Consider the following 27,243-nt stretch of genomic DNA (forward strand, 5'->3'; position numbering starts at 1 on the left):
TCTTTTCCATGACCATATTAGATTCTGTTTCATTGCATTTGTTTACCCTAGCAAGAATCACAAAATATCCACTTGTTTAATTTGTCACTTCACGCATAATATTTAGGGACTCCAAGCGCATTCATTGATACTGCTCACATCATGCGCTTGTTTTCTGAGAGTCCCGTCTACTAATGCACATATATATTATATAAATTACAGTATATAAATTATCTCTCCATTTGCACGTGTGAGGCGCCGCAGCAATCTTAGGAACTGAATACATCATACATATGCTGTATACACTTGTTTTAAGTGTTGCATATCCTGTCAATTGTATCAAGTTCCATTATTATTATTATTTATTACTTTTACGGTCTTTTCAACTACTAGTATGAATACACATAACCCTTGCAATGCGAGCTGTTGATGGGATATCGAGGCATACAAATATCATATCCTACTTACAATAGTGTTCACTGAAAACAATGCAAACAGTCTTTTCCATACTAACGCTGTTACCTTGTTCATATTATGCGTTTTGTATCCACTTCATAACTCCTATAAACAGGAGAACCACTGTCCAGTCCATGTTTTACTGGTGAATCAAGGTCCAGCACGAGGTTTACTGATGGCTTCACCGGTTTCCATAACCAGAACTGTCGTCACACGCCAGTCCGTGTGGATGGGAGGACTCTGGTCATTACCATAGGTATCATGGATATAAAAGAAAGCACAGTCTTACTATAAATTGCCATGACTAAGGGCTTGAGCTAAGCCCGAAACACGTCGGTGTGGATGTTTTTATCTTTGGACTCTCCATGTTTTAAATGACTCCATTAACTCCTTGGGGACAGAGCCCATTATAATCCTAAGGACGGGAGCATTTTTTGCAATTCTGACCACTGTCACTTTAAGCATTACTAACTCTGGGATGCTTTTACTTTTCATTCTGATTCCGAGACTGTTTTTTCGTGACATATTCTACTTTATGTTAGTGGTAAATTTTTGTCGATACTTGCATAATTTCTTGGTGATAAATTCCAAAATTTGATGAAAAAATTGAAAATTTTGCATTTTTCTAACTTTGAAGCTCTCTGCTTGAAAGGAAAATAAACAAACATTCTAAATAAATAATATTTTGATTCACATATACAATATGTCTACTTTATATTTTCATCATAAAGTTAACATGTTTTTACTTTTGGAAGACATCAGAGGGCTTCAAAGTTCAGAAGCAATTTTCAAATTTTTCACAAAATTTTCAAAATCGGAATTTTTTAGGGGCCAGTTCAGTTTTGAAGTGGATTTGAAGGGTCTTCATATTAGAAATACCCCATAAATTACCCCATTATAAAAACTGCACCCCTCAAAGTATTCAAAATGATATTCAGTAAGTTGGTTAACCCTTTAGGTGTTTCACAGGAATAGCAGCAAAGTGAAGGAGAAAATTTAAAATCTTAATTTTTTACACTCGCATATTCTTGTAGACCTAGTTTTTTACATTTTACAAGGGGTAAAAGGAGAAAAAGCCCCCCAAACTGTGTTACCCAATTTCTCTCGAGTAAGCACATACCTTATATGTGTATGTCAAGTGTTCGGCGGGCGCAGTAGAGGGCTCAGAGTGACAATGGGATTTTGGAGTGAGTTTTGCTGAAATGGTTTTTGGGGGCATGTCGCATTTAGGAAGCCCCTATGGTGCCAGAACAGCAAAAAAAAAAAAAAAAAAAAAAAACACATGGCATACTATTTTGGAAACTACACCCCTCAAGGCACGTAACAAGGGGTCCGGTGAGCCTTAACACCCCACAGGTGTTTGACAACTTTTCGTTAAATTCGGATGTGTAAATGAAAAAAAAAAAATGTTTTCACTAAAGTGCAGGTTTTTTCCCCAAATTTACCATTTCTACAAAGGGTAATGGGAGAAAAATCCCCCCAAAATTTGTAACGCAATTTCTCCCGAGTATGGAGATACCCCATATGTGGCCCTAAACTGTTGCCTTGAAATACGACAGGGCTCTGAAGTGATAGAGTGCCATGCGCATTTGAGGCCTGAATAAGGAATTTGCAGTCGGGGTGGACCCGGTTACAAGGATGGGGCTTGTCTCCACCAAAATCCTACAGCAGTGTCTCCCAAACAGGGTGCCTCCAGCTGTTGCAAGACTCCCAGCCTGCCAGGACAGTCTATGGCTGTCCGGCAACACTGGGAGTTGTGGTTTTGCCACAGCTGGAGGTGCTGTTTAGGAAACACTGCCGTACGAGACGTTTTTCATTTTTATTGGGGGGGGGGGGGGGGGGGGGGCGACGTAAGGGGGTGTATGTGTAGTGTTTAACTTTTTATTATTTGTTAGTGTAGTGTTTTTAGGGTACATTCACACAGGCAGGGGTTCACAGTAAGTTTCCTTGAAGGAAACCCACTGTAAACCTGCCCGTGTACCCCAAACCTTCAGCTGTGGCAAAATGACAACTCCCAGAATGCACTGAAAGGTCGTACATGCTGGGAGTTGTAGTTTTACAACAGCTGTAGGCACACTGGTGGGGAACCACGGCGTTAGAAAACCGACTCTAGCTCAGTGATTCCAACCCATGTGCCTCCAGCTGTTGCAAGACTACAAGTCCCAGCATGTACGGTCTGTCAGTGCACTCTGGGAGTTGTAGTTTTGCAACAGCTGGAGGCACACGGGTTGGAATCACTGAGTTAGGAAACAGACTCTAGCTCAGTGTTTCCCAACAAGTTTGCCTACAGCTGTTGCAAAACTACAATTCCCAGCATGCCAGTACAGTCAGGGATGCTGGGCGTGTAGTTCTGCAATATCTGGCCCTTCAGATGTTGCCGAACTACAACTCCCAGCATGCCTGGACAGTCTGGGCATGCTAGGAGTTGTAGTTATGCAACAACTGGGGAAGAACAGTGGTCTCCAAACTGTAGCCCTCCAGATGTTGCAAAACTACAACTCCAAGCATGCCCAGACTTATCGCGATCTTCACTGCAGCCTTCTCCGCCGCACTTTCCGGACGTCGCTCTTCCGCCGCTGCTCCTGGATGCCGCCGCCTTCGCAGGTCCGGGTAAGCCACTCGCCGCCCGTGTTCCCCCGCTCTGTACCGACTTCGATCGGTGCGCAGAGCGGGGGGAAATGAACTGTAACCCCCCCGCCCCCCTCCTGCCATTGGTGGTCAGCCTGACCGATCAATGGCAGGGGATTGGAGGGGGTGGCAACATTGCCACCCCGCTCCTATGCTTTAGGCTGGTCGGAGCTGTCTCTGACAGCTCCGAGCAGTCTTATTTTCCGGGAGATCGGGTCACTGGTCTGAATTGACCTGCGATTTGCTGCGATCGCCGATATGTGGGGGTCTCAGGACCCCCCTAGGCATTGCCACGGGATGCCTGCTGATAGATATCAGCAGGCATCCCAGTCCGATCACCGCCCGGCGAGCGGCAGTGATCGGAAATACGGAGGGCGTATGGATACGCCCTCCGTCTTTATGTGACGGGACGCGAGGGCGTATACATACGCCCTTCGTCCCCAAGGAGTTAAAGCTTGAAATTTAACAGTTTTGTTCTGCTGAGAAACTGAATTTACCTTTCTTTGTTCGTTGATCTACATGGGCAGGCAGCTTGATTTTTCTTCTAAGCTCCAGCGCTTCAGATTTTGGGCCATTCATCCTCGGTCTGTATGGCGAGTCAGCTTAGTTGCAATACCCTTTTTTAGTTTTTCTCCTACTCTGGACAATTCTTAAAATTGACAGATGTCAGCAAAAATCACTGTGTTCCAAAAAGAAAATAATTTCCTCTGTAGTATTCAGCAGCTAATAAGTACTGGAAGGAGTAAGATTTTTTTTAATACAAGTAATTTACAAATCTGTAACAGAACAACAAATGGCACAATAACCTTGGCCATATATAGATACTCACAGAAAAATGGAGGCCATACAGGTAAAGTATTAAACAATTGAATAATCTTTATTAAACATTAAATAAAAAATATTAATAAAATCACAAGAAATAGAGTGGTCAGAATCAACGTTGAAAAGCTGGGTGAGCTTGTCCCAATTAATGGACAAAAAAGAGGGGTACAGTATTTACTCCATGTTCAAAAATGAGTCCCTCAATTGTAAAGGGCCGGCTATACAGCACAGGTGTGAGGAATATAATGAGGCAGGGGACACAAAGAAACAGGTAGTACACAAGAGTAGTATGGAGGAAAACTAGGGGGATTGGGGAGAAATCACAACAGAATGAATAAATAACAGTTTGCCCATTCATACACCCTATGTAGGAACACCTCACATAGAGTGTATGGCTGGGCAAACTGTTATTTATTCTTTGTGTCATCTCCACCCAAATCCAATTTTTCACCTTCCCAGTTTGACAGAAAGTAGCATTCCCCCCCAATCAAGGTGGCCTTCCACACCTGCAGAACCTCTGGGCAGCACCCTCTCTGGGATAGAACGAAGTGGCATTCCTTACCAGGTGACTCCTGCACCAAGGAGTACCTGCGCAGCTTATTCTGATAGGAGGAAGGAAGACTCGTGGAACCCCCACTGACCATCTGCTGCTGCCAAGGTAATTGTCACTGTGCCAAACGTGGTCTCCCTGACCCATTCCTGCAGGGACAGGAAACAGTTGGTGGTGTTAACCTCTGCTTCCTTTTTCTGCCTAAAGTGATGAGGGAGCATCTTCCTCTAAAGATATATATTAGAGGAATTAGAGGACCGATTATCAGTTTGGCCGATATTATCGTCCGATAATCACGATTTTGGGCATTATCGGTATTGGCAATTACCTTGCCGATAAGCAGATAATGCCCCCCCACCCCGCACCGTGACGGCCACGACCCGCCGCAGTGGGGGGTGTGACGCGGCGCGGCGGTGGGGGGGAGCAATGCGGCGGCGGCAATCGGACTCAGGACCCACGAACAGGCAGGGGGAGAGTAGCGGGTGGCGGCGGTCTATGGCACCGCAAAAGCCACTGCAGTTCATTGATTTAAAGCGCCCGCTTTAAATCAATGATCTGCAGCGGTGCCGCGGGGGGATAAATAGCTGATTACTTACACCGGAATATCGGTATAAGTTATCGGCCCTAAAAAAACGATATCGGTCGATCCCTAATATATATATTCTATCTATATTTTAGCCGACTACCCGGCATTGCCCGGTTTTTCCTTCCTAATCCTTGTTGGGGAGGAAAGGCAACAAAGGAGGAAGCTTTTGACTTCATATCCTGACCTCCTATCCCAACCTCAGGTGGGACCGATTTGTGATGAAGATATTGTAAGCTGAAAATAGAAGGGGACGTGGCTTTGTGGGACAGGGCGTCATTTGCAAGCCAGACCTATGCACACAAAGGGTAGATAATAAAAGAGGTGGGGCTTAAAATGTGGGCGTGTCTTTGTGAGATGGGGTGTGGCTTGCAAGCCGGACTGACACATTCACCAGGAGATTCAGAGCGGAGCTTGTGGAGTAATGTACTGGAAGTCCCATATACTTGCATGGGACTTGAAACAAAAACCCATTTTTTATAAAAAGGTGTAGGTAAGGGTTAATTTAAATGTCATTTTTATTTGACATATAAGTAATATGTGTTCCAAATATTATTGAAATATCTCCAGCTGTACGGAAGTTATGTGAGAACATACATTTCCCATTGATTTGCATGGGACTTTAAACAAAAACCCGACCTTCACAAATGGGGGTAGTTGTGGAGTTATATGTCCACTTAAAATATAGGATAGTTAATTTAACTCCACAACTACCCCCATTTGTGAAGGTCGGGTTTTTGTTTAAAGTCCCATGCAAATCAATGGGAAATGTATGTTCTCACATAACTTCCGTACAGCTGGAGATATTTCAATAATACTTGGTCACATGTTACTTATATGTCCACTTAAAATATAGGATAGTTAATTTAAGTAACATGTGACCAAGTATTATCGAGATATCTCCAGCCGTTTGGAAGTTATGCAGTAACATATTTCCCATAGACTTGTAAGGGACTTTAAACAAAAACCTCACCCCTGGGGTGGGTAAGGGTTAAATCACCTATCCTATGTTTGTTGTTGACATATAAGCAACATGTGTGCCAAGTTTCATAATATCTTTAGCCGTTTGGACGTGATGCTGGAACATACACACATACATAGTTTTATATTTATAGATTTTTTTTTATTATAATACACCAGTTTTTAACTTATTGTCAACAGTAACACATTAGTTCAGCAATGTATGCCATCAGCACTTTCACAGTATACATGCTGATCACTCTGGTCTACACAGAGTATGGAGATTCAGTGTAATTAACTGCAGTACATAAAGATAATACAGCATGCAGAATACAATTTAATAATTAAGAAAGATCATAATAAAAGCCTACAATGAACTAAAAATAACCACTTACCCACCAGTAGTTTCACATCTCTAACAGTAAACTCCTGCTCTGGCATTCTACAATGGGGGGGAAAAAAAAGCACAGTTTAGAATGTATAAAGGAGGTGTGGTATCTGTATAAGGTTACATACTGTGTGCATAAGTATTTTAAAAGGGGTAGTCCAGGAGAAAAAAAATAAATAAACCCCCACCCCATCTATTACCTTCATTGCTCCAGTGCTGTGCTGGTGTAAAAGAGCACTTCCATTCACATTTGGTGACGACACACCCTCCTCAGTCAGCTGCCAGAACAATGTCCCGTCTCTGTAACTGATTCGCTGAGCGCGGAAGTGCCAGACAGAAGGGAGCTGAGCCCATTTATGCCGAAAACGGCGCGGGAGAGACAAAGGTAAGAGTCCAGGGCTTTTTTTTTTGTTTTTAGTAACCTCTTGACCAGATTTTAGGTTGTTCACTGAACTACTCCTTTAACCATATACATAAATATACAGGGCTCATAAAAGTAAGCCTAACCAGTTAAAACTTACCCTAAAAAGTGATCCATCATATCATTACATAGCATATTCCATTACTTATAACTGGTATAGATCTGACATTTAGGACCCCCATATTCAATTGTGACAATTGTAAATATGTATTTCAAGTGTGGTGCTACACCCTCTTCTGAGTTTTTTTCCCCTCCAAAGTGGAACTACTATACCAGCAAAGTGTGCATCTGCTATTTACAATCCATGGATACCCCAAAGGTCAAACCCCACCCAAAGTGATGGCATAACCTAGTAATACGCCTTAACTTTATGCAGTGGGAATACCCCTTAATGTTTCATATCTCAAGAAACATTTTGCAAATTATTGTAGCAGGGATTTTCTGACTTCTAAAGCTGCTTTCACACTATGAAAAGTACCCGTTATATAACGCCCGTTATAAAATAGCGGGCGATTGCAGGGTTAAACCGCCATTAGAAAATCCCTAACGTACGTTAGAAAATCCCATTATAGTCTATGGGATTTTTCTAATAGCCGTTTTAACCAGTTATCGCACGTTATTAATAACGGACATTATTTTGTGACGGGCGATTGAACAGAAGAAATAGTGCATGCACTATTTCTCCCGTTACTATCTCCAGTCATAAAATAACGGCTGTTATGAATAACGGGCGATAACAGCATAAAACGGCTATTCGAAAAATCCCATAGACTATAATGGGATTTTCTAACGTATGTTAGGGACTTTCTAATGGCGGTTTAACCCGGCAATCGCCCGCTATTTTATAACGGGTGTTATATAACGGGTACTTTTCATAGTGTGAAAGCAGCCTAATAATATTAAAAAGGATGAAAATAGTAAAGAAAATAAAAAAACACCTTATAACAAAAACCATTATGTGTCCTGCACCACATGTTCTCCCACTGTCCAGTTTAAAAACAGATAAAAAAAAAAAAAATTATATATAACAGACTAGTATACATCTGGCAGATAAGGGGGGACATTTATCAAGGTATTTAGAGTTTTTTTGGCATACAAAAGTCGTACATGCGCCTGAACACTTTTTTTTGTGTGACTTGTGAGTAAGCAGAAAGTTACAGACACCCTTACCTTATCAAATTAGTTTAGTTTTCACTTTGCAGTGGTCAGGTATTTATGATGTGCGAAAGTCGCACGTAGGCAATAAAAAGTCGTAAACCCCATACAAAAAGTTGCAAGTCTACTCCAGGTCTGATCTGGAGTACAAAACTCCTGTACAGGAGCAAATTTATAAAGTTGCTAAAAAGTCTCAGCTGGGACTTTTTTGTTTTGCTTATTTGCTCCAAATTTATCAACCCCCTGTGATAGTATAATAAATATGTAGCACATAAGCAAAACTAAAGCAAAAAAAAGCAACAAAGATAAATGTCCCCCAAGAGGTTTAGAAACATCCGATTAAATTTTTTTTGTTCAGATTTCTTTTTTTTTTTTAAACCCTCTGCTTTAACGATACATTCAACAGATGTAAAAATCGTGATGTGAATACACCCTTACTTTTCAAACATTTTAACATGTTTTTCACAATGCCAGCTAGTATTTAGTCGTGTGACAATGAGGATGTGTACTGTTAGAGCAGTATATATATATATATATATATATATATATATATATATATATATATATATATATATATATATATATATATATATATATGCATTTTCAGCTTATTTTCTGCTGCAAATTTTCCTACCCATTGAAGTAAAAGGGTAGGAAAATCAGCAGAAGAATACGGTGGTTGGAATAGCAGAAAGCCCATGGGAGTTATTCAAATTTCTTAAATTTCCTGCTTTTCCAACCACCTCCAGTTGTTGCAAACAACCTGGAGGCGGCAGAAAAAAGCAATTTTCCAAGGTGAGACCACCCCTTTAAAATGTCCCCCCCACCCCCCATCTCCTACATTAACTTTTATTTTGTAGTTAACATAAAAGTAAGCAATTTTGCATATACATTTTATAACAAAATTGCTTCCTTTTCATGTTATGCACACTCAGTTTTTATTGTTTACAGCTCCTCTGTCTGGCCACCTTCTGCTCAAGGACAGCTCTGGATCTTGTGTACTACCCATGGAGCAGTCTTTGATGAGCTAGTCACACACAGAAGGTGGCTGGACAGGGGAGCGCATTCCCGACATCCCTGCATTGCTCCAACCCTGCTTAGTGAATGGACTGTGTAATTTGAATAACCAGCCCCCCTGCCCAACCAAGAAGTAGATCCACATGGAGTGATGCAGGGAGAAGAACAAGGTGTGTAAACCCCTTTAAGGGTGTATATGTTCCAGCATCACTTCCGAAAATATAGTAGTGTCAGTGATCCTAACCCAGGGTGTTTTTTCTTCTTCTCTGAATTCTATGGGACTTCTGGTACATCTCCTGATCACATTACTCTTGGGCTGCAGAGATTTCCCATACGAGTTTGTATTCAAGTACATATATATTAATACTGGTATGAAAAATGCAAACACTTACTTAATACCCAATCCCTCCTTAGTGCGAAAAACAAGAGGGACTTTAAGAGCTTCTCTTTGAGCATATTCATATGTAAAGTCTGTTAAATAAAAACAAAAACAATGATGTAAAAAAAATGTTACACAGATCTATATTGTGCATTGACAAAGTCTAATAACATGGACAGGCAGATGCAATAAGTAGTATGTGTAATATAATAATTTGCACCTCTCAATGATAAGGCCATGTTTAAGCTAGATTTGAGAGGAAAACCTGTGCTGCACATCAATGTGACAATAGCTCACACACCATTGCCCATAGATACATAGTAGGACATGGCCATATGACAAATATTTAGAAGGTAATACATTTAAATGGGCAATGTTGCCATTAAAACAAATTTTTTCTATTGCACTCCTTATGGTAAATGAAAAAAAAAATATATATATATATATATATATATATATATATATATATATATATATATTATATATATATTTTTATTTTTTTTATTTTTTTTTTATATTCATTTGTGTTTAAAAAATGTTGCCACTAGGCATCTCCCTACTTGTCCAGAGCACATTTCACCCTCTCTCTTGCACAGACTTTGGAATCCTGCTGGCCAGGCAGAAGTCCAAAATGAGGAAATGCAGTCTAGAGTGCTGAGGAGGGTGTGTGCACAGCCTTAGCCAATCATAGCTCATCTCACACACTGAACTGCTCTGAGCTGTGTGTAGAAGGGTCAGGGAGGAAGTTCTCCCCTGTATGGCTTCAGATGATGCCGCGCCCCTAGCAACCAATCAGATCGCTTCTTTTTGCAGAAGCCTCATTAAAAATAAAAGAAGCGATCTGATTGGTTGCTAGGGGCAACTCAGCAACTTTTCCTTTGGACAGGTTTTGATAAATTTCCCCCTATATGTGCAATTTTGCACCCATATTATATAGTCTTAGTCTGACCACATGACCAGTCATGAGACCAACTGTCAGGCTAGGACAGGGGCCCAAAAATACACTTGTGTGAAACCGGCTGTGGGCAGTGGCTTATCTACATAGACCTTTATGATCAGACATCGAATCCTCACGTGACAGAACTGCTTTGGACTTGACTTGCCGACCTCGGTGCAATAAAAATATGCAGTGAACTGCTGGCAAGTGGCTACGATTTTACCGATCCTATTCACATGCTGCAGGCTCTCTGTGCAGGAAAATAGGAGCATGCTGCTAATTTTCTAATACTCATTATGTTGGAGATTTTCCCCACAGATCTCACCATAAGTTCCAGTTGCTGTGACTGTCACAAGCTGGCAGGAACCCTGATTTAATGAGAAGAGAATGCCAAAACTTTACCCTGACTCAACGGTAAATCTGTGTGTAGCTGTCCAGCCCTAGTCTGAGGGTGGTTCCCATACTGTTTTTGGTAAAGCCCACCAAAATCTCCCAGGCTTTGGAACACCCCCTTCCCCCAGGCTTTTGAGCCTCATTTGCATAATAACTAAAAGGCTTATATTTTGGCACTTTAAAAGGATAATGGAGATAAAGGTATGCCTGTAATCCTGATGTCTAACCCCATCTACATCACTATAAGGGCTGCACAATTTGGGGAAAATGTGCGATTACGGAGGTAAATATTGCAATATGAAATGAGGGGAATGACTATAAGAAATGGGGGGGGGAGCAATGGTTATATAAGGGGGAAAAGCTATTTGAGGGGGGACGGCTACATTAGTCATCCCCCCAATCATATTGTAATTCCTCCTCCCCCTTCATATAGTCAATCCCCCAGCTCACAGTGATGTACAGTACTGTGTAAGCCAGAGCGCAGAGGAAGACTGCTGCACAGTGTCACAGCCACTGACCACATCTCACCCATAACAGTCTTGTGCTGCAGCCTGTCTTCCCCAGGACTCGCGTGGTGGCTCCACCCCCAGACCTTAGGTAGCTCTGCCTCCTGACCTCTACACATTTGCCGCAAGGCACTGCGAGTGCACTTGAATGAGTGCGAGTTTAACTCCTTCAACTGCTGCTGCCCTAGCCGTTGCTGTAGCAGCCACCTCCTTCGGCTGATTTTGGCAAAGGCCCAATTGAAATATCGCAATCCTCAATAATGCGATTCAGTTGCGATATATCATGCAGGCCTAATCACTATTTTTCTGCCGATACGTCTGCTTTAAAAGGAACTTGTCATCGGTGTCACCCGCACTTACCTGTTGGAACAGGTATGGGTGCATGGATGTGGAAATTTAAATGGGTACTCTCATAAAAAATTTAAAAAAATTATGAAATAGAAAAAAATTATGTTTTATGTGTTTTTTTTTTTTACGTTTGTAAACCTGCCCACTAGGTGTCACCCTATATGGCTCAGGATTACTTTTCCCCCCATGACGTTCAGCACGTTCGGACCAACGCTGGCCGGGCAGCGTGGTCCAAAACGCGCGTTCACTTGATTGAGGATAGGGAGATGCAGGGGGGCGGGGATATTTAAATTTTGCGCGCCACGAGCACTGTGCTCGCTCTCTGCAGAGAGCGAGTACAGCGATCGTGTGCGCGTGGCGCGCGCAAAATTTTAATATCCCCGCCCCCTGCATCTCCCTCTCCTCATTCATTGCAGCACGCGAGCTGCAGGAAAGAGAGAGGAGACGGGGCGGAAGAGAGCCCTGGCCAGGCTTCAGATGACGTCGCGTCTGCCGGGGCTGCCCACTTCCTGCCCTCACCAGAGAGCTCAACTCTGAGCTCCTGCAGCCGTTTTTCCAAAGGTGTTTTTATGGGGATTTGGGCAGAAATTCAGACAGGGATAGATGTAGATAGTGTCAGGTACAGATGGGAAGGGGGAATAGGGAAATTTAATTTACTGATAGCTACGCTTTAAGTAAAAAAATTCTTGTCCACTGGACTAAAACGGAGCAAAATCTACTTGTCCTGGCCAATTTTCGATTTTACACTCTTTTTCCTCCTCGCCCTATAATAGTCATAACTACCTACTATAATGATAGCTTTTCATTTTTCAATAACATGCTCTGAACCAATATATATATATATATATATATATATATATATATATATATATATATATATATATATATATATATATATATATATAAAATTTGGTGGTTTTCTAGTCTACACCATTTGCCTTGTGGTTGAGATAACATGTTTTGATACTTTAAGTCAACTAATTACAGTAATACCAGATTTGTATAGTTTCCGTCATGTTTTACTAGTTTAAAAAAAATTCAGAACTTTTGAGATTTTTTTTAATTGCCATTTTTGTAGCTTTTTTTTTTTTTCCCCTCTCTGCATACCAAGCTGTATGAGGGCAAATTTTTTGCACCATAATCTGTTTTTGTGTCGGTACCATTTTGGTATTGATCTGACTTTTTAAATTGCTTTTTAACTTTTTTTCTGGGATATTCTAAAAATTGCAATTCTGTTTTTGTAATTTTATTTTTTTTATTTTTTACATTTTTGATACATAATGTTATATTTTAATAGTTTGTACAATTACGCACACAGCGATACTAAGGCTGGAAATACGCCAACGAAAAACGCCAATTATGCCGCATGGCGTTTTTCCAGCCCAAAAAAGCTGCGGCCAGATATTAGCTGGAAATCAATGAGAAATCGCGTAATTCTTTTCCCACTTGGCGTTTTTTTTTTTTGGGCATTTGGCAGCTCCTTGGCTGTTTTGCAAAATTGCAGCATGTTTAGCCTATGGCGTTTTTTTTCCCTGAAATTGTGGCGTTTTTCTCCCATAGAAGTCTATGGGAGTAAAAAAAATGCCAAGAAAAACGCCATGTGGGTTTTAACTTTGGAGTTTTTTTATTCTCTTTTGGACTTTAGCGATCCAAAAAAGTGATGGAGATATTTTAAAAAATTTTTTATAAAATTTCGTAGGGTACCATTAACCCCTTAAGGACACATGACGTACTGGAACGTCATGTGTCCGCTCCCGATCTATAATGCGGGGCCACGCAACGAGTCGGGCCTGGCCTATAACAACGGCCGGGACCCGTGGCTAATAGCGCGCGGCATTGATCGCTGTGCCGCGCGCTATTAACCCTTTAGACGTGGCGTTCAAAGTTGAACGCCGCGTCTAAAGTGAAACTGAAACCATGCCGGTTAGCTCAGTGGGCTGTTCGGGATAGCCGAGGCGAAATTGCGGCATCCCGAACAGCTTACAGGACAGCGGGAGGGTCCCTACCTGCCTCCTCGCTGTCCGATCGCTGAATGACTGCTCAGTGCCTGAGATCCAGGCCTGAGCAGTCAAGCGGAAGAATCATCGATCACTGGTTTCTTATGAGAAACCAGTGATCAATGATAAAGATCAGTGTGTGCAGTGTTATAGGTCCCTATGGGACCTATAACACTGTAAAAAAAAAGTGAAAAAAAAAAAAAGTGAATAAATATCATTTAACCCCTTCCCTATTAAAAGTTTGAATCCCCATAAAAATTAAAAAAAAACTAAATAAAAATAAACATATCGTATCGCCGCGTGCGAAAATGTCCGAGTTATAAAAATATATCGTTAATTAAACCGCACGGTCAATGGCGTGCACGCAAAAAAATTCCACAGTTCAAAATAGTGCATTTTTGGTCACTTTTTATATCATGAAAAAATGAATAAAAATAAGTCCTATCAATGCAAAAATGGTACCGTTAAAAACTTCAGATCACAACGCAAAAAATGAGCCCTCATACCGCCCCATACATTGAAAAATAAAAAAGTTATAGGGGTCAGAATTAACAATTTTAAACGTATAAATTTTCCTGCATGAAGTTATGATTTTTTTCCAGAAGTACGACAAAATCCAACCTATATAAGGCTGGGTCCACACTACGTTTTGTCCCATACGGGAGCGCATACGGCAGGAGGGAGCTAAAACCTCGCGCTCCCGTATGTCACCGTATGCGCTCCCGTATGTCATTCACTTCAATGAGCCGACCGGAGTGAAACGTTTGGTCCGGTCGGCTCATTTTTGCGCCGTATGCGCTTTTACAACCGGACCTAAAACCGTGGTTGACCACGGTTTTAGGTCCGGTTGTAAAAACGCATACGGCGCAAAAATGAGCCGACCGGACCGAACGTTTCACTCCGGTCGGCTCATTGAAGTGAATGACATACGGGAGCGCATACGGTCACATACAGGAGCGCGAGGTTTTAGCTCCCTCCTGCCGTATGCGCTCCCGTATGGGACAAAACGTAGTGTGGACCCAGCCTAAGTAGGGTATCATTTTAACCATATGGACCTACAGAATAATAATGTGTCATTTTTACCGAAAAATGTACTACGTAGAAGTGGAAGCCCCCAAAACTTACAAAACTGTGTTTTTTTTTTCAATTTTGTCGCACAATGATTTTTTTTCCCATTTCACTGTAGATTTTTGGGCACAATGACTGATGTCATTACAAAGTAGAATTGGTGGCGCAAAAAATAAGCCACCATATGGATTTTTAGGTGCAAAATTGAAAGAGTTATGATTTTTTTTAAAGGCAAGGAGCAAAAAACGAAAATGCAAAAAAAAACAGTCCTTAAGGTGTTAAAACATGTTTTTCCTTTTTTTTTTAAAGATACAGTAGTGATGGAAAAAATTGTATTTAACAAAATTTTTCTAATAGCCGTTTTAACCAGTTATCGCCCGTTATTCATAATGTGATGGCCGATTGAACGGAAGAAATAGTGCATGCACTATTTTTCCCGTCATAAACAGGTTAAAACTGCTATTAGAAAAATCCCATAGACTATAATGGGATTTTCTATGCATGTTAGGGATTTTCTAATGGTGAATTAACCCAGCGATTGCCCGCTATTTTATACCAGGCGTTATGTAACGGGTACTTTTCAAAGTGTGAAAGCAGCCTTAGGTAAATAAAAAAAATTTCCCCATCATTACTGTATTTTTTTTTTGGTACCCAACAAATTTTGGGTACAATAAAAAATTATTAAAAAAATAAAAATGCCATAGGGACCAAAAATGCAATTTCCACACAAATGAAAAAACGCCAGACACTGGAAATTGCACTGGCATTTTTTCAGGTGTTTTTTTACAAAAAAATAAAAAAAAGTAGACACTTAGCCTTAAGGGGTTAACAGTGAGTTATGGTATAGAGTAGTTGTCTACTAACAGTGGACCTCCAGATGTTACAAAACTACAACTGTAGTTGTAGTTTTGCAACATCTGGAGGGCCACAGTTTGTAGACCACTGGTATTGAGGCCTTAAATGGACACTGTCACCAACTTTATTTTTTGATATGTTGTAGTACTTATGTACTACAACATATCTCTAATATACTTTTATTACATATATTTTTTTAATTAAAATGGTTTAACCCGATAACGACCATGGACGTCTATACTCGTCCAATGGCCGTTACCGGGGTATGGCGCAGGGTCCCGACTCGAGCCCGCGTCATACCGGCCAGCCCCCAACTGATTCCTGTAGCTGGGGGCCGGCATTAATAGCCGACATGCGGCGATCACCGCGGCCGGCTATTAACCCTTTAGATCGCCGCTGTCAAAGTTGACAGCGGCGTCTAAAGGTGTCTGTATACAGTCCCTGGTGGTCTAGTGGGGTGTATCGCCCCCCCCGCAGCGTGATCGCGGGGGAGCGATCCACTACTGAGGTAGCCTGAGGGCTTACCTCTCCTGCTGCGGCGGCTCCGGTGCTCTGAATGATAAAGCCTGGCAGGACCAGGCTTTATCAATCGAGCGCAGAGCACGCAGATCATTGTGGTTTTATGAAACCACAATGATCTGTATGAGGAATCTAATGATTCCTCCTAAAAGTCCCCTAAGGGGACTAAAAGTGTAAAAAAAAAAAAAAAAAGTTTAAAAAAAAGTTTAAAAACACACACATTAACCCCTTCCTTATTAAAAGTTTAAATCACCCCCCTTTTCCCCAAATTCCAAATTAAAAATATGTACCCATAATAAAAATAAAGATATGTGGTATCGCCGCGTGCGTAAATGTCTGAACTATAAAAATATATCATTAATTAAACCGCACGGTCAATGGCGTACACGCAAAAAAATTCCAAAGTCCAAAATATCGTATTTTGTCACTTTTCATTCCATAAAAAAAAAAAGGAATAAAAAGCGATCAAGAAGTCCAATCAAAATAAAAATGGTACCGATTAAAACTTCAGATCACGGCGCAAAAAATTAGCCCTCAAACCACCCTGTACGTGGAAAAATAAAAAGGTTATAGGGGTCAGAAAAGGACAATTTTAAATGTATAAATTTTCCTGCATGTAGTTATGATTTTTTCCAGAAGTACGACAAAATCAAACCTATACAAGTAGGGTATCATTTAAATCGTATGGACCTACAGAATAAAGATAAAGTGTCATTTTTACCGAAAAATGTACTGCCTAGAAACAGAAGCCCCCAAAATTTTGTCGCACAATGATTTTTTTTTTCCGTTTCGCCATAAATGTTTGTGTAAAATGACTGATGTCATTCCAAAGTAGAATTGGTGGCGCAAAAAATAAGCCCTCATATGGATTTTTAGGTGCAAAATTGAAAGGGTTATGATTTTTAAAAAGGTAAGGAGGAAAAAACGAAAGTGCAAAAACAGAAAAATGCTTGGTCCTTAAGGGGTTAATTTACATTTGAAAACCGGCCACTAGGGGTCTCCCTCCTAGTGGCCGGCTGTGGCCTGGCGTGATGTCACGCCTGAAAAAGGACCGATGCGACGGGGGGGGGTGTTGTGATGGAGGGAACGGGGTATGGGGGGGGGGTTTGGTGGGAGACGGAGGGGGGACGGGGCTAGCGCCACACGTAACTGATAGTTTATCTACACAGGGTGCCTCCAGCTTTTTCAATACTACAACTCCCAGCATGCCCTGGGAGTTGTAGTGATGAAACAGCTGGAGGCACCCTATGTAGATGAACTAAGGGCGGAAGTCCCCCCCAGCAGGCATCAGTGACGTGGTGCCTGCTGGGGAAGTCTGCCTGGTAGTGAGCACACTGCCAGGCAGACAAAAGGCATTTTTAATATAGTAACCATAAAAATTAAAAGCAGGGAGGGGGTTAGGGATAGAAGGGTAATAGACAGGGACAGAAAAAAAAAAATAAAGAGGATGGTGGGAGCTACCCTTTAATGACATCTCCACAGCCTGCTTTTGACTGTACACCTCTATATCCTTCATTGTCAGTATGAGGGGCCACATTTTCGTCAAAAACTTTAGCGACAGTTTATTGGGGAAAAATAATATTATATATATTTGTTTTTCAAAGGCTTTACCTCATAAAAAATATGGCCCCACACCTGAGTAAAGCTTAAACCCTTAGTCTACGCTGTATACGTTCTCCCGCACTCCGACAACCTGCTCTTCCCAGCCAACCGCCGGTCTCCCCTCACGGTCCCCGCAGCGTCACCACCTTCACCTCCCGGCGGGAAATTTAAAACGCAGCTCCGGTGTAACACGTGCAGGTGTCTCGGAGAAGAAGAGGTATAAGGCGTACACGTGACCTGCACCTAACGGTACCGGCAGCCATCACTCTCACCTTTGCCGTCCATGCACTGCACGTAGTCCCCGCGGTAGTTGTTGCAGGTAAGCTTCTGCTCCAGGCTGAAGCCGCGGATACTGACCATGTCCTCTACGTCAGACAGATCGTCCTGCTCGGCGTACTGTGTCCGGCTGATGGTTCGCTATGGGGAGAACAGACATGGAGCAGCTCAGACCTTGGGCACACACACAAAACAACCCGTGCCCGTAATACAACAGGCAATGCATACTAGGAGTTATTGTTTTTAAAGGGCTATGACTGCAGGGAGGTCTGTTATCCGGTTTTAAACGTGCGCGCTGAGCGTGCCAGCAGCGCACGGGTTAACACAAAGCCCACGCAGGACCTTTAAACGCCACGTGCGGCTGGTGAAGATATAAACAAGGAAGAGGGCTGCGCGTCCATCACTTCCTGGTGTGTGCGGGCAGAAGACAGTGCTCGGGGCCTGGCACAGCCGTGATCGGCAGCTGGGAGGCTGGAGCGGCAGTAGCTCAGGCAGCCAGTAGGGACACCCCCAACCAGGAACCATAACAAAGCCATGCGAGGAGCCCCCCGTGCGCTGCCTGCACAAAGGACAAACACACAAGTGCCGCTGACCACGGCTGACACCCCCCACTATCCTCACCTACTACTCCCCCCACCATCCCCAGCCACTACTCCCCCCAACACGATCACATGTACACACCAGTCTTCTTCCAGATGCTTTCTTTCTTTCTTCCTCCATTTTAGTGATGGAGCAGCGGTATAAAGTGCTTGGAAAAGAGGTGGGCTTCTGATTTAAAGGCCCGATAGTCTGCCCCGCATTGTGAGAGGGGGGCTGATCGGCTCCGCAGATAGAAAAATAAAAAAAAGTTACTGATCGCCGCTCCGCTCTACAAAGTACGAGGTGCGGGCTGCGGGGCCACTGACGTCATTCTCTACACAACACGGACTGCTCCGGGCGCGGCGGGGGCCACATGACTGAGAAGTTTGCTGCGAACACGCGTGGGCTGCTGGTAACAGTGAATCAGACATTTGCTGACACTCGGAAGCCTTTCCCTATTGATGTTTTGGCCGGTCACGGGGGGCTGGGTGTGCGCAGGCGCGCTAGCAGCTCTCGCCTTTATTTGTTATGACTAGTGCATGGAGTGTGCTCCTCTATAGTTTCCACAACAGCCATCGGAGTGGGCGGGGCTCGCTTCAGGCTTGGCCACTCCCCCTGCCGCATGTGTTTTTGTTGTCTTTCCACAGGGTTCTTTTTGTCTCACTATTGGAGCCCCCACCGTCCTGTTACTATAGGTAACAAAGGGCTTTAGGATCTTCTACACCGGGACGGTTGGTTTCATTTTTCTTTTCAAGTAGCTACAAATCTGGAAACTAAAGTTTATTTTTTTCATTTGGTTATTCCAATAATGTTTCCATCACAACAAATCAGCAAATATTTTGAAAGTTGATGTATTTATCTTTGATATGCAGAGAAAATGGAAACAAAATAAAATACATATTTTTTTCTTTCTAGCACAGTCCTGCTGTAATATTTAAGGCAGTGTTTTCCAAACAGTGTACATCCAGCTGTTTCAAAACTACAACTCCCAGCATGCACAAAGGACAACACACAAGTGCCGCTGCTGGACACACAAGTGTCTGCTGGACTCAATAGCAGTGTCCCCTGAGTCACTCCTTAACCCCTGAAGGATCGGGGGGGTTTCCGTTTTTGCACTTTCGTTTTTTTCCTCCTTACCTTTTAAAAAATCATAACCCTTTAAATTTTGCACCTAAAAATCCATATAATGGCTTATTTTTTGCGCCACCAATTCTACTTTGTAATGACATCAGTAATTTTACCCAAAACTCTACGTCAAAACGGAAAAAAAATCATTGTGCAACAAAATTGAAGAAAAAAAAACGCCATTTTGTAACTGTTGGGGGCTTCTGTTTCTACACAGTACATTTTTCGGTAAAAATGACACCTTATCTTTATTCTGTAGGTCCATACAATTAAAATGATACCCTACTTATATAGGTTTGATTTTGTTGTACTTCTGAAAAAAATCATAACTACATGCAGGAAAATGTATACGTTTAAAATTGTCATCTTCTGACGCCTATAACTTTTTTACCGCTAATGGGTCGGTATGAGGGCTCATTTTTTTTGTGCCGTGATCTCAAGTTTTTAGCGGTACCATTTTTGTATTGATCGGACTTGTTGATCGCTTTTTATTCATTTTTTCATGATATAAAAAGTGACCAAAAATACACAATTTTGGACTTTGGATTTTTTTGCGTGTACGCCATTGACCGTGCGGTTTAATTATATATTTTTATAATTTGGACATTTCCGCACGCGGCAATACCACATATGTTTATTTTTAATTACACTTTTTTTTTATGAGAAAAGGGAAGTGATTTAAACTTTTATTAGAGGAGGTGTTAAATGATCTTTATTCACTTATTTTTTTTCAAATTTTTTTTGCAATGTTATAGCTCCCATAGGGACCTATAACACTGCACACACTGATCTTTTACATTGATCACTGGTTTCTCATAGGAAACCAGTGATCGATTATTCTGCCGCTTGACTGCTCATGCCTGGATCTCAGGCACTGAGCAGTCATTCGGTGATTGGACACCAGGAGGCAAGGTAGGAGACCCTCCTCGTGTCCTACAGCTGTTCGGGATGCCGCTATTTCGCCGCGGCGATCCCGAACAGCTCCCTGAGCTAACCGGCAATGTTTTACTTTCACTTTAGACACGGCGTTCAACTTTGAACTCCACGTCTAAAGGGTTAATACCCATGGCTAATAGCACGCTGCAATGATCGCGGTGCCGCACGCTATTAGCCACGGGTCCCGGCCGCTGTTAAAGGCCTGGCCTGACCAGCTATGACGCTGACGTTATAGAAAGGGAAAGGACTCGGGACGTACCGGTACATCCTTGGTCCTTAACAGGTTAAAGGGGTACGCCACTGGAAAACTTTTTTATTTTTAAACAGATTTGTAAATTAAAACAGAAATTAACCACACCTCAAGAATACCACCCTAAGGGTACACAGTGAATAATTATTTGAGACAGATAGTTTTGAAAAAAATACAGAATTTATTAAAACAACAATTATGTTAATAAAAAACCTAAATGGTTAAAAATTTCAGAGAAATATCAGTGTTATCTTAAACTGTCATTGGGCTCATGACGCGTTTCAGGGTGCTAAAAACGACCCCTTCCTCAGTAGGCGAATGAGGAAGGGGTCGTTTTTAGCACCCTGAAACGCGTCTAGGCCGATATCTAATCTGAACAGAGCACGATCCATATGCACTACCTAGACTGAAGCCGGCCCGGAATTTTGTGAACCACCTGCTGCATTCATGAAACATCCTCTCTCACCGAGCGTACTGCAAACCTGCTGCCTGTAACATCAGAACCCAGCCACGATCTATCCAGCGAGGGTCCGATACTCGCATAGGTATTTGCCGATACCATGGACCACTCACAAGGGAGCCTTCTGCCAGAGCCCTTCACCCACCTAGGCTTTCACGCCGGGACTACCGCAGTTAACACAGAATTTCCATTCACTGGCCCGTCGCAGTATGGGACCAGCAGCTACGGTGAGATTGAACAATATATTTGTTTAAAGACTGTAGGCAGCATTTTTACACCAGTCTACTAAGTGACTTCACCTTTTCTATTTCAAGTGCCGGACTATCGGCCCTTTCCATCACAAGTGCCGGACTATCGGCCCTTTCCATCACAAGTGCCGGACTATCGGCCCTTTCCATCACAAGTGCCGGACTATCGGCCCTTTCCATCACAAGTGCCGGACTATCGGCCCTTTCCATCACAAGTGCCGGACTATCGGCCCTTTCCATCACAAGTGCCGGACTATCGGCCCTTTCCATCACAAGTGCCGGACTATCGGCCCTTTCCATCACAAGTGCCGGACTATCGGCCCTTTCCATCACAAGTGCCGGACGACTATCGGCCCTTTCCATCACAAGTGCCGGACGACTATCGGCCCTTTCCATCACAAGTGCCGGACGACTATCGGCCCTTTCCATCACAAGTGCCGGACGACTATCGGCCCTTTCCATCACAAGTGCCGGACGACTATCGGCCCTTTCCATCACAAGTGCCGGACGACTATCGGCCCTTTCCATCACAAGTGCCGGACTAACAGTCGATTCCAGAATATCGACATATGCTGCTGAAAATTTGCAGTTATTTTCAGTACCATAGAATCTTTACTATAGATAGTTGCTCTATATATATTTTTTCTAATCCTGTCATTAGGGCCCAATGACAGTTTAATATAACACTGATATTGCTCTGAAATTTTTAACCATTTAGGTTTTTTATTAACATAATAGTTTTGAAAAAAAATACAGATTTTTATTAAAACAACAATCTGTCTCAAATAATTATTTACTGTGTTCCCTTAGGGTGGTATTCTTGAGGTGTGGTTAATTTCTGTTTTAATTTTTACCCATTTGGATTGGTGGGGATCAATCCTTTAATCACATTTGACCTTGAATATCTGGTTGTGAGCTGCACACACTTTCCCTCTTTTTGTTCAGATTTGTAAATTACTTCTATTAAAAAATCTTAATCCTTCCAGTATTTATCAGCGGCTGTATGATCCACAGGAAGTTCTTCTCTTTTTGAATTTCCTTTCTGTCTGACCACAGTGCTCTCTGCTGACACCTCTGTCCATATCAGGAACTGTCCAGAGCAGGATAGGTTTGCTATGGGGATTTGCTTCTACTCTGGACAGTTCCTAAAATGAACAGAGGTATCAGCAGAGAGCACTGTGGTCAGACAGATAGGAAATTAAAAAAGAAAAGAACTTCATGTGGAGCATACAACAGCTGATAAGTACTAGAAGGATTAAGATTTTTAAATAGAAGTAATTTACAAATCTGTTTAACTTTCTGGCACCAGTTTATTTGTTAGAATTTTTTTTTCCAGTGGAGTACCCCTTTAAGCTGAGTATGTTAAATGGTTAATAAGTGCCTATATTATCTAATGTAATGTATATATGACATTATTTACCTTTTAAATGTTACCAAGTCTTGTAATCAAAGAAGCTACCAGTGATCAGGTGACTTATAGGGTGACCTAAAGGACCCCTCCAGAGTCTCCCCCATAAAAAAAAAAAACCCTGGGAAGAGCTAGCTAGGGAGTTCTAGTTTCAGTTTAGAGCATGCTGAGGAAAAGTCAAATCCTGGAGAGAGTGTCTGGTGTCCTGAGGAGACCCAAGGCCGACCATGCAGCCACTCTTCTACCAACCCAGTGCCCCACAGGTGAAAGTCAAAACCTGGTAAGCTACATATGGGGTGAAGTTTTTCTAGTCAGTCCTAGTCAAGTCAGTCAAGGTCAGTCTGTATAAAGCCAGTGTGGGCATGCAGCAAATTGTCCAAAATCCACTACAAGTCCCAGCGAGCCCTAAAGTCTCTGAATTCACTGGTCACCTCCTTGGGCCTAATTTAGCCATAAAGACTATTCCATCCGTCTGCCTCAGTAAAGCTACTGTTGTTCCGTAACTTGGCGTCTGAGTCATTATGTGCCCCATGCCTAGCCTAGGATCCAGCGGCCATAGCTTCGGGTGGTGTAGAGGTAAAACCATGCCCTGGCGTCACGAACACAAGGGGTTAATGCCATCTGCTTCTAGGGTAATAATATCTGCCCTCCATCACACCCTCACCACATCTGCCTTCAAGACACAGCCTATTTTGGCCTTAAAGTGGTTTGCAATGAGGACTTGCTCCTACTCTGGACATTTCCTAAAATGGACAGAGGTGTCAGCAGAGAGCACTGTGGTCAGACAGAAAAGAAATTAAAAAAGAAAAGAACTTCCTCTGTAGTATACAGCAGCTGAAAAGTACTGGAAGGATTAAGATTTTTAAATAGAAGTAATTTACAAATCTGTTTAACTTTCTGGCACCAGTTGATTTAAAAAATCCCGGCCTGTCACTCACCACGTCCCGCTGCCGTATCCTCTCCTGGGTCTCAACTCCTGCCCGCGCGTCCCGGTCTACTAGGGCACGCGCACGCCGGAGCTCCGAAATTTAAATGGCCGTACTGGCGTGCGCATGCCATAATTACTGTTGCACCTGACACTACAGATCCCTGCACCTCCCACACTTCCCTGCCGGATCTTCAGTGCCATTTGCCTGAGAGAAAGCGTTCCCATTGCCTGTTTTGCCATTCCCGTGTATCCAGACCTTCCTGCTACGCTTTTAGACTACGAACCTTTGCCGCCTGCCTTGACCTTCTGCTAAGTTTGACTACGCTACAGCCTCATCCTTCGGTACCTCGCCTTGCCCAGTTACCTGTGTGGTTGAGCCATGTCCGGGGTAGCGACCTGGGTGTCGCCTGCCGCAGCAAGCCCATCCTGCCTTGCGGCGGGGTCAGGTGAAAACCAGCGGCACCTTAGACTCTGCTCCCCGATACGGTCCGGGTCATCTGCCACACAGGTGGAGGATCCACTTCCAGCTCAGTGACAGCCTACATCCAGGTGCGTGACAACGATTATGCAATATGGCGGGGGATGTTAAAAACTGTCCGCTGCCTTATCCGCACCCAACCCGTGCCAGATCCCATTCAATTTGAATGAGACGAACTGAGTCAGATAGTGACCATATCTGGTTATGTTGCCCGACTGAAAACCGTGGTTTGCCACAGTTTTTAGTACGGCAATAAAACGGATACGGTTTAAAAATAAGTCAACCAGAGTTACTATCTGAATCTAAAAAAAAACTGTGTAAATAAAAATAAACATATGTGGTATCGCTACGTACGGAAATGTCCGAACTAAAAAAATATATCGTTAATTAAACCGCATGGTCAATGGCGTGCGCGCAAAAAAATTCCAAAGTATTTTTGATCACTTTTTATATCATGAAAAAATGAATAAAAAGTGATCAAAAAGTCAGATCAATGCAAAAATGGTACCGATAAAAACTTCAGAACACTGCGCAAAAAATGAGTCCTCATACTGACCCGTACGCAGAAAAATAAAAAAGTTATAGGGGTTAGAAGATGAGAATTTTTAACATATAAATTTTCCTGCATGTAGTTATGATTTTTTCCCGAAGTACAACAATATCCAACCTATATAAGTAGGGTATCATTTTAACCGTATGGACGTACAGAATAAAGAAAAAGTGTTATTTTTACCGAAAAATTCACTGCGTAGAAACGGAAGCCCCCAAAATTTACAAAATGAAATTTTTTCTTCAATTTTGTCGCACAATTAATTTTATTTCCATTTCACCGTGGATTTTTTGGTAAAATGACTGATGTCACTGCAAAGTAGAATTGGTGGAACAAATAATGAGCCATCATATGGAATTTTATGTGCAAAATTGAAAGAGTTATGATTTTTATACAGTTTTATGATTCCTTAAGGGGTTAAAAAAACGCCAAACTGAAAAACGCAAAGTGGAAAAAGAATTTTGCATTTCTTTATTGATTTAAAACTAACATCTGGCCGCAGCGTTTTTTTAATGGTCAAACAGTGAAGCTTTATTGATGATTATTCAGAATCACATAGAAACTAGCAGAATAGCCAGAAAATTGGCAATAACATATGGGCCTACCAAGGCCGCAGCGTTTTTTTCAATGAAAAAACGCCATGGGCTGTTGTGGCATTTTTTTGTGGCAAAACGCCCCAAAAAACCCAAGTGGAAACTTAGCCTTACGGATGATAAAAATGGATGCTGCGGTATGCCATACAGCAGCATCCATTTTCCAATTCCATACATTATAAAAATAAATATGGATTTTGAACTTGCACAATAAGGCTAGATCCACACTGCCTTTCTGCCCCCGTTAATCGTATCTGTTGGTATCCTGTCAAAAAAGGGAATGCCACCATGCCAACTTATACGGTTAACGGAAGTAGCAGACACCATTCACTTCTATGGCTGTACATGGTCACCCCATGTCTCCTTTCAGGACATATGCCCTATTTCAAAAGCCCCTCAGACCCCTTTTTGAGTCCACTTAAAATAGCGGATACGTCCCAGAGTCATTAGGTGAGTCAATTCAGCCATAGAAGTAAATGGGGTTTGCTGCTCCTGTTAACAGTATACATTGGCATCCTCTTTTGGACAGGATGCCAAGGGATACGATTAACAGGGGCAGGAAAGCAGTGTGGACATAGCCTAAAAACGATAGTTTTTTCGTGACATATTCTACTTTATGTTAGTGATAAATTTTCGTCGATACTTGCATAATTTCTTGGTGAAAAATTCAAAAATTTCCTGAAAAATTTTAAAATTTTGCATTTTTCTAACTTTGAAGCTCTCTGCTTGTAAGGAAAATGGATATTCCAAATAAATTATATATTGATTCACATATACAATATGTCTACTTTATGTTTCCATCATAAAGTTGACATGTTTTTACTTTTGGAAGACATCAGAGGGCTTCAAAGTATAGCAGCAATTTTCCAACTTTTTGCAAAATTTTCTAAATCGTACTTTTTCAGGGGCCAGTTCAGGTTTGAAGTGGATTTGAAGGGTCTTCTGGTTAGAAATACCCAATAAATTACCCCATTATAAAAACGGCACCCCTCAAAGTATTCAAAATGAGATTCAGTAAGTGTGTTAACCCTTTAGGTGTTTCACAGGAATAGCAGCAAAGTGAAGGAGAAAATTCAAAATCTTCATTTTTTACACTCGCATGTTCTTGTAGACCCAGTTTTTGAATTTTTAAAAGGGGTAAAAGGAAAAAAATCCTCTCAAAATTTGTAACCCAATTTCTCTTGAGTAAGAAAATACCTCATGTGTATGTCAAGTGTTCAGCGGGTGCACTAGAGGGCTCAGAAGCGAAGGAGCAACAATGGGATTTTTTTTTCTGAAGTAATACAAAATCAAACCTATACAAGTAGGGTATCATTTTAACCGTATGGACCTAGAGAATAAAGACAAGGTGTCATTTTTACCAAAAAATGTACTACGTAGAAACGGAAGCCCCCAAAATGGCTGTATTTTTTCAATGTTGTCGAACAATGATTTTCTTTCCCGTTTCGCCATAGATTTTTGAGTAAAATGACTGATATCATTTCAAAGTAGAATTGGTGGCGCAAAAAATAAGCCATAATACAGATTTTTAGGTGCAACATTTTAAGAGTTATGATTTTTTAAAGGTAAGGAGGAAAAAACAAAAGAGCAAAAACCGAAAAACGCCCAGTCCTTAAGGGGAAATCTGTCAGCAGTATCACCCGCACTAAACCTGTCACACAGGCTTGTAGTGTGGGTGATGCTGATTAAAATGGTACTCACAATGTCCAAATCTGCCCAGCCGTTCCACCGCAAATCACGTTTTTCTATTTATGCTAATGAGGGCTTTGGGGCATGGACGGAGCTCCGATCCGAGCTTGGGGCACGATGCTGTTATCTTCGCCGCATGCCACAAGCTCGGATCGGAGCT

The 27,243-nt window shown here is 42.1% G+C and overlaps 2 protein-coding genes across 14 annotated transcripts in view; one reads left to right on the plus strand and one right to left on the minus strand.

Moving 5' to 3' along the window:
* Positions 1-27,243, minus strand: part of KDM2B (lysine demethylase 2B) — a 174,833-nt gene that overhangs the window by 142,850 nt on the left and 4,740 nt on the right. For 3 of the 13 annotated variants that reach the window (XM_056534730.1, XM_056534689.1, XM_056534679.1), the window contains exons 1-4: positions 18,182-18,379; positions 17,836-17,980; positions 9,352-9,430; positions 6,374-6,420 (exon numbers count right to left, since the gene is read on the minus strand). In XM_056534730.1, the coding sequence (XP_056390705.1) occupies positions 6,374-6,420; positions 9,352-9,430; positions 17,836-17,980; positions 18,182-18,364 (454 nt within the window). In that variant the 5' untranslated portion in view covers positions 18,365-18,379. The other 10 variants (XM_056534712.1, XM_056534706.1, XM_056534724.1 and 7 more) reach the window with 8 other exon arrangements.
* ORAI1 (ORAI calcium release-activated calcium modulator 1) overlaps positions 17,770-27,243 on the plus strand; it is a 36,566-nt gene continuing 27,092 nt past the window's right edge. Inside the window, exon 1 of the mRNA XM_056534802.1 lies at positions 17,770-17,882. The gene's annotated coding sequence lies outside the window, so the exon portion shown is untranslated. The remainder of the gene's footprint in view (positions 17,883-27,243) is intronic.

The sequence above is a fragment of the Hyla sarda genome, chromosome 1 (assembly GCF_029499605.1).
Source record: "Hyla sarda isolate aHylSar1 chromosome 1, aHylSar1.hap1, whole genome shotgun sequence".
NCBI classification, from domain to species: domain Eukaryota; kingdom Metazoa; phylum Chordata; class Amphibia; order Anura; family Hylidae; genus Hyla; species Hyla sarda.